At 34.7% G+C, this 8784-nt stretch overlaps 1 protein-coding gene across 1 annotated transcript; it reads right to left on the bottom strand.

Moving 5' to 3' along the window:
* Positions 1-735: 735 nt before the first annotated feature.
* On the bottom strand, positions 736-6036 carry LOC125831704 (uncharacterized). Its single transcript, XM_049510889.1, has 8 exons — positions 5706-6036; positions 5541-5614; positions 4402-4482; positions 3933-4017; positions 3376-3473; positions 2949-3036; positions 2175-2526; positions 736-1142 (listed from the first exon to the last, which is right to left on the bottom strand). Exons 1-8 carry the CDS (start codon positions 5997-5999, stop codon positions 889-891), a joined length of 1326 nt encoding a protein of 441 aa, XP_049366846.1. The 5' UTR covers positions 6000-6036; the 3' UTR covers positions 736-888.
* Between the last annotated feature and the right edge of the window lie 2748 nt (positions 6037-8784).

Here is an 8784-nt window from a genome sequence, read left to right on the forward strand (position 1 = left end):
GAATGAAAACATTGCTCGACAAATTGAACCTGACCAAAAGTTAGATAGACTGAAATCAATAAAACTGTTGGTACAAATGACTGCCCAAATTTCCAATGCAATGTCTGATTCGCGTGATATGAACGGAGATGCATTGTGGTTTCGTAAGAAATACATTCCAACAGCTTTCTTTTTCTTCTCTTTTTTGGCATAAATGACCAGGAAATACATTCCAAGTTTTGGAAATAAAAGGTGCAGGTCCTAAAGGGAACATATTCAGATTTGTCCCTGCTTTCGGTCCACCAAAGCCCGTCCACCATTAATTTCGTCTCATATTTAGCTCTCCTCAGCTTTGTCTCATATTTAGCTCTCCCTCAACACTTATCCGCTTGGCTCTGACATTTAGCATTATGGAGAGGCATAGAAACAAGAAACTCAAATTTACCCCTAAGCTATCAGATTCATTTATATATAACCCTCTGTAGTAATGAAAAGCATATCCATAAACAATCGAAAAGGTCCAAATATACCACTGCAAAGGAAAACTGCAAGTTGGAGGGGCATATTTGAGACGAAAGATTAAGGTGAACTGGTGAAGATACTTCTATAAGCCGAGGTAAACAGAAGGCATATATGAAATAAATCACAAATGATAGGGTATATCTTTTGGACCTTTCCCTGGTAAAAAAATGAAGAAGGTTCCAAAATTCAGTAGTTCTGGTGTAAAGAGAGAAAATAAGACAGTTCATATACAAGAAACCGCAAGCGAAGTGAAAATGGTAGCATAGAGCCGCATTCTAGATTCAAAAACTAATCCATGACAACTGTAGCAACATAGTCTCTTTCGACTATTTAATCAAACAAATGGAATGTAAGACTAGGCACCGACACCAAGTGAAGATAAAAACACTACAAAATATCAAAAAAGTACTCCAAACCTTGACCAATTTCCCAAATTGATATGCCTGCGCCCCATGAACGAGCTTCCTCAAGTCGCATTGCAAGTGACATGAGCGTTGGGTAGAATACAGCATGCTGGACATGCTGATTGTCAGAGTACAAGAAGAAATGTTCAGCGCTATTCCCCTCCCACTGAAATAAAGGCTTGTGCTGCTCCAGCAAAGAGAGATACTCATGTGCTATGATAGGTCCCCCGCCTAAACCTGTAAATGTACTGATCCTTTACAAATGATTGACAGATATGAGCAAGTAAAGATTCATCAAACTCTTTAAGATGAAAAAAGAGGGACATTTGAGCTGCAATTGAAGTAGTCCAATAGGTCTTAGTACACTCCAGAAACATATGTATAGCATCGTCCACAGATTAAAGGGAAGCGAAATAAAAGAAGCTACAGAGAAGTACAACTACACAATCGGCAGCTGGCCTGATAACTTTTTTGGGTGAGATAGTAGAAGTATAGCAAATCGTTTGCTCGGCCAATCTCACCCGGTATTTGCTAACTCTCATCAGAAAACTTTGGAGATGCAAAATCCCTTAGAGGGTGGATATTTGATTCTTCCACCTTCAAATGGAGAAGAATGTTGTACAGAAATGCCCAGCATCAACAGTGTGGCCAAAACGGTAGTCTAGACACCTAACTTGTGGAAGATATTAGTAATTCTCCAATTGTCTTTTTTTATTTTTTATTTTTTTAGAACTCAAATATTAGAGATGTTTTAATCACTAACACGAGAATCAACTATAAAGTCAGCTTCATTGCACATGAATCATTCAATTTTACCCTTAAAGCCGATGTTACTCTCGTAGGTCAAGATAATGTGAAACTACATCCTTGCATTCACCCCCATTGCCAACTGAAATTTTTGTTTGCAATATTTTCCAGGAAAACATATATCACAAGATTTCAAGGGAGATGAGTAATTAAACAGAGTCATTCACTACAAAAAACTTTAGCAGTCCTTTACGGCTTTACCTGACATAAAATTGACCATCTTTACATCTATAATATCTGAATTTTCTATGATCCTCAAACTTCACAGATAGGAAAAGTTAGAACTCTGTTTAACTAATATCTTTAGAAGTTCCTCCTAATTTTCTTCCTAGAGAACAAAAGGACATAAGCCAAAAAAAAAATGGTGTTTTTCATTTTTTTCTTCTTTACTCAGGGTTGGTGCAGAGGGGGAAGTGAGGGAATATTGTTACACATAGCACAATAAGATAAACATATGCATACCTCCAGACATGACAAAATCGTTGCCATAGAAGTTGATCCCGACAAAGATTTTTTCACCCAATCTCCTACTTTTGCTGCCAGCACCCACAAGAAGATGCAAGGTGGAGCGTATCCACTTAAGAGGTGCATTGGGACCCGGATTATAAGGACTTGAATGGTCATAAGTCATGAGAGAGAAACCATCTACAGCATCATAAAGGGCTTGTAAATCTTCTGGTCCAAAGTCATGCTCTTGCAGCTTATCTGTACTCGGTGGGCCTATCACATAAACTAACTGCAGATTTGTCTTGCCATTCCTTTCTAAGTGCACAGAATGCATAGCTTCTCCAAGTTGCTTTATAAATTGCAATGCCTACACTTGCAAACCATCAAAGAAGCAGAACTCATCAGAAATCTTGTGAATTACTTTTCCATATACCCAAATTACACTCACCAATGCAGAGTTCTTCCTTGAGGTTTAAATATTAAAATTTAAACTAAGAAGGTTCTAATAATTAAGGCACTATTTACGTTGCAAGTAGTTATCTCTTTGTGAAATATTTTCCATATAATAAAATATTTCATGTAATGGCTTTCATGTTTCCAGCTCTTGTACAAAGAGAAAAATGAAAAGTATGAGATAGGATCCTTTATTTTCAGAAGTTAGAACTACACACCACCTTATAAGAACGGAACGAACTTTATTGTTCAGGATCTACACAAAATATCATTGTTCCCAACTCCCAAGTGTTACTAAAGGGAACAAAAACCAGAGAGAGAAGGTAAGCACTTAACCAGATTTCTCATATCTGAATTATGCAAGATGCCATAAGCTACCCATCTTGACCAGGACTCAAGTACAATACCATCATACTCCATTTCCCTACATAAGATAAAAGGATCTCAGAATATGTGGATGAAGAAAATGTACCTGACGTAAAAGACATGCTAATAGAATGGATAATCGTTGGTTTGGATTTTGGAGGTACGTTTTGCCAAATGTGTATCCTGTGAGTAATTGCAATGGATCTTCATCTATTACCTACTCATTCTAGATAAATATGCTTATAGATGTTGTACGTGATTCAATATCTGATCCTACCAAAAATGAAGATTATCCATTTACTATCTTTGTGCACAACTCAGGTGGCTGCAATTAACACCGGTTTAACTTCTTCAAGTTGCAATAAAATTCAAGCAGACATCTAAAATAGAGACTCACTTGCACTCCATTATGATAAGGTTGATTGCTTTCTCTCTAAGCTTCTTCTTCTTAAGCAAGTCCAGAGGAATCGCCTCCAGGACAACTCTAGGTAAAATCTGTAGATTGAGAGCGGAAAGAAAAACATTAGACTAGCTAGTAATCCAACATTACCTGACATGTTGAAACAGAATAATTAAATGAGGTAAAGATTAGAGGATTAGTTAATTCTCAGTTGCTAGCACCATCTCTATAGTCTTCTCTATTCAAGGGACCTGTCAGGAACGGAGAGCAGTTCCTCCCCCCCCCCCCCACCACCTCCCACACACACACACCACCACCACCTCCCCACGGTCCACACACACCAACCCCCAAGCCCCTTGGTTTGCTAGAATTAAGATACAGTCGTCAATGAATGAATTCAAAGCAAATAATCCAATATGGCACCCCAAATTTGACTACTGATAAAATCATGTTTCCACCTTTAGTTCTCTTCTCTATGCTCTAGTTGTATAAGTGCCATAAATTACACTAAGTATCTGCAATAATATATAGTTCAATGTGGTTGGCTACCATACCAGAGCATTTCCTTTCATTCGAATGTCTGAAATCCATCCTCTATCAGCATTATGTCTTCCATGCAGAACTAATTTACTTCCTTCACTGGCATCAGAAAGTACCAGAGGTAAAGATATTAAACAGTTTCATGATAATAAGAGTCTGAAGTGTATTCCTGATATTGCAGTCCCGCTAAATAGTACTAATTCCTATAGTTAATTAAACTTAGATTGATTGTTTTCATTTATTTGAAAGCAGCATTGACCTGGTGGTTGTAAAGAAAAACAATAAAATAAAACTAAATCTAATACCCTAGTCTCTGTTCTCAAGAGAAGGATCAGATTTTTGATATTATCATCCCATAGAAAATGTCACAGAGCCAATTGAATGGCAAGAGATCACATAGTTTCAGCTAACTGCATCACGCTTCAACGTATCTCCAAGGTACTCTTACTATATGAAAGTTAAGGTAAAACCGAGTTCACTTACTTCTTCAGTTCATACCAAACAGGTGACAAATGCGTAATTTTAGAACTGAACTTCTTTGCCACGTCATAGCCTTTTGAATTCCTGCACCATTGATCATACCGTCATGAACTGTAGACTCCAAAACTGCATCTATCAGTGTCAAAACAATTTCTTTTAGAAGGTAGCTAGATTGGAGAAGGGGTATCGGCAGTTCTATGAATTTTCTAGTAAGTACAATTTCATGCCAAAATGAACATAAACAAGCTAGTAAAAAGTTCACCATACTCAAAGTTCTAATTTTCAGGTCAGGACATTACATCCCATTGCTTAAAAAACAAACTACTACAAAACTCCTCCTAATTCTGTTTTGCGAGATTAGAAAATCACCATCAATACCTCAGTCTAGGTCCAAGATAATCCTATGTTCCATAGCCCTGGGGCTATTTACAACTAGCCAAGTAAGAAGTCTCAGATGTACTAGAACTGCATCTTTGATGCAGTCATCGATTCTCCCGAGAGGTCACAATTGCTGCGAGCAAAGATATTAATGACGAGGAAGGTTTTTTTGTTATGCTACTAATACTTGCTCTGCTATTTTGCCCAAGCCTGGCTAAGGAAGAGTTATGGGGCATAAAACAAAAAATACGCTGATCGGGCATACTATGTGTAATGATTCCCCCATTCATGATAAATAAAAAGATAAAAAGGAAAACCATCCCAAAATAGTTGGGGCCAACTATAGAAATCTCCACTACCTATTCAACTACTTATAGATTAGCTGTTAACCTACTACAACCCAAGGCGGAATTGAAAACCAACAGTTTTCCTGTTTAAGTACATGACATTTTGAAGATCACCAAGACAAGGTATTATAGTCTACTACTACTTCCATTTCAATATGTTTGCCTTACTGTCATTTTTAGTCCGTTTCACAAAGAGTACCTCTCTCCTTTTGTGTCAACTATTTAATTTCAGTTTTCCGCTTGACATGTTTAAGATCACAAGATTAAAGGACATTCTAGTAAATTCTAACCACAAGATTCAAGAGTTTTTTATTTTTTCTAAAGCTTCATATCAAGTCAAAAACAAACAAACAACAAGATGGATATTGACATATACAAATTGGGAATAACAAAACATGAATCAACAAATGCAAATACCACGGAGTAATATAGGCCAGAACAGGATTCCCAAAATGCCTCTGACTAATATTTTCCGAAACATTCAAATTCTCCTGCAATTCTTAAAAATTCACCAAATAAATAAATAAAAAAATTGTTATAAAACTAAAGAAATCAAATTGGGGAGAGTATTGAATACATTACATCGATTACTTCACGGTAAGTCGAATCGACTTTAACAAGTCCACGCTGGTAAACATAGGGCTTCTCAACATCAACAACAACAGTGGTAGCAGTGTAGTAGTAGTAGTATCTTTGACAGTAAATTAGTAATGAAATTATGAAGAACAGAGTGAAGAAGATGGTGATGAGCCAACGATGGCGATTCGTCTGAGATTTTACTGAGTCGGGCGATGAAGGCTTGAATGCTTCGGATCGGTGGCTTGAGCTGGAGCTCGAGCTGGAACTAATTCGGCTGCTTCGCTTCTTAGCCGCCATTTTTATGATCGGTACAAACTGCAGCTGCAATTTTACCAGGATGTTTTTCCGTTTCAAACAATTGAGAAAGAAACAGATATGGACGGATTAAAAAAAAAAATTGGGAATATAGTATAAAATAGTAAATTATTAATTTAAATTAAATGTTATAACTATAATTTTATTTAATTTTAATTTGTAGCAAACACTTGTTATTTGCCTCTCTCTTCCCAAAAATTTTCCTCCCCACTCTCCTTCGGCTCTCTTATTTTATAGTGTAACTTACAAAAATAGCTATAATTTTAGGGTTATTAGATTGAAATAGCTATAAGTATCATATTTACAAAAAATAGCTACACTTTGTGTTCCAAAATGGCTATATCCATATATATGTGTTTTTTCTTTTAATACAAAAATTAATTTCCCACTAAATAAGGTAAGTTGGTTAATGTAACTAACAAGGCTTTTTTCCATCCCTTAAATCCACAAATTTGGCACTTTAAATATGTAATTGACCACTACCTTTTAGGATTCTTATCAGTTTAAAAATAAAAATTATGTTTGCTCTTTCTTCTTCAATTGACGCCTAAGAAAAATACAATTCAATGGCTACCATCACAGTTTTGATCCGGCATTCCAGAAAATGGAGCGAAGAGAATTGTTATGTAGAATATAGCATTGACATGATAGTGTTGAAGGAATATGCTTCATATTCTAATTTATGGCAGTATGTATATTAATGAAAGGTTAATTTTTTGTGAGAAAAATAATATTTCTAGTATTCAGTTGATTATGTATTCATTTATTTAAGTATTTAATGTATAGAATGTATAAATGAAATTACGTATTGATTCTAGGTTGTCCCGTCACCTGATTACATTTATTCAGTAAGTGATGAAGGGAAGACTTATATCGTATGCTTGGAAAAGAAGACTTGCAATTGCAACAGGTTTCAAGTTGACGGAATATCGTGTGCACATGCGTGGAGGGTGTTGAAAAAAAACATTCTTCTAGATGAATATTGTTCAGACTTTTACAAGCCAGAAACAATATTGAAAACATATGAAGTGCATGTGTATCCTTTCCTTGACAAAAGTGAATGGAATATATCTGAACACATTGCTACTGAAGGTGTGTTGCCACCAAAATACAAGTGACCTTCGCGAAGGCCAAAGAAGCAACAGGAGAAGTCATTTAGCGAGTTGAGTAAAAGGAAGGGTATAAATTCTTATAGTACATGTGGACAACGTGGTCATAATAGGCAGTTCATGTCAAACTGCAACACGGAATGCATAGGACCTGATACATCCCACTATTGAAGTGTTCTTTTACTTAATTATCGTTATGTAGAATAAATGAATAAAAAATTTCTTATTTGCCTTTTGAAATATTTGTTTCTTTGTTTACTTGCTTAAATTATAAATTAACTTGAATATTATCTCAATACTCAATTTGATACTATTAATATGTATTGACACACCCAAACTACTGATAATACGTGAATATAGTTATACTTGATAATATATTGGTGAATACATATATAAAACAATTATACTAGTGAAAATTTTGATTAATATAACACACAACCTATAAAAATAGAAAAGGAACAATGTTCTCTGTATACTCTTACATATTATTTACTTTAAAAACATATAATAATGTAATTACTACCAACATTTATTGTATGTTTATCACTTTTAAGAATGTAAGTATCCAAATTTCTTTAAGCAATAACTGACGATAAATGAATATAATAATACTTGTGTATATTTTGATATGAAAAAGACTCTAGCATACATTTATACTATTGAATATGTTGATAAAAAAAACACAGGTGACCAAATTGATTACCAAAAGTAGATATCCAAGTGTATATGTGAACTGTACATTTATACAAACACACATCCATCTCTTCCTACCATTACATTGAATGCAATAACTCCAACAAAAAGTTTAACAAAGTAGCTATCAAAACAGTAATGCAACATGATCATATATAAATAGAAGAGTTCATAATGTTTGACAAAAAACAAAAATATTAGTTTTAACCATAAGCATTAAATAGAAGTTCAAAATGATAACTAGGATAAGAAACTAATCGATCCTAACAAATTGACTATTATCGATTCTTGTGGGTGGCCTGATCATTCTGGATGGTGCCTCATTCTCGCTAATAGCACATTCTTCCGTCTTCTTCGATGTATATTCCCACAATAGTGCGCCGTATCTGATGCGGTGTAACTTAGAATCAAGGTATTGAACTGGAATACCTTCACCCTCACTTAGGTACTCTGCAAATGCTAGCAAATATATCCCACAATCCCTGATAAATGAGGAAAATACATTACTTATTAAATAGGATACTGTTTTAAAAAATATATATATTAAGAGAATGACAACATTTACTACAGTCATCTTCAGTCATCTTTAGAAAACAGAATGACAACATAACTCTAAATACACTAGAAGGTATTCAAAAATGTAAAGGTATTCAAATACAATAGAACGTATTCAAAGTGTAGTGATATGCGATTTTTGATGGGCAAATAGTCTGTGATTTTGTGGATTCTACTAGGAGATGAAGTTGATTTAGGAGTAATAGAATTGATTTGAGGATAAAGATTTTGAATTAGGGATAATCAAAGATGGCTGAAAAAGTGGGAATAGGAAAGAGAAAGCGTGAAAAGTGGGAAAAAGTAAATTTTATGGGTATGAATTGTATTTTGCTATTTATTAATTAAATATATCCATAAACTATAAATAAAGTATAGTGTAGCTATATTATTTTAATATAATATGTAGTTTG

Source organism: Solanum verrucosum, unplaced genomic scaffold (genome assembly GCF_900185275.1).
Source record: "Solanum verrucosum unplaced genomic scaffold, falcon-dt-bn FXZP01000049.1, whole genome shotgun sequence".
Taxonomy (NCBI): Eukaryota; Viridiplantae; Streptophyta; class Magnoliopsida; order Solanales; family Solanaceae; genus Solanum; species Solanum verrucosum.

Bases quoted from the DNA above. Each gene is read 5' to 3' on its own strand.
- LOC125831704 (XM_049510889.1), bottom strand. From the start codon at position 5,999: ATGGCGGCTAAGAAGCGAAGCAGCCGAATTAGTTCCAGCTCGAGCTCC. The intron at 4,483-5,540 runs GTATTTGCATTT...TCAATGGTGCAG, and splicing joins CTGGCCTATATTACTCCGTG to GAATTCAAAAGGCTATGACG. The intron at 1,143-2,174 runs GTATGCATATGT...GTACATTTACAG, and splicing joins CGATTTTGTCATGTCTGGAG to GTTTAGGCGGGGGACCTATC.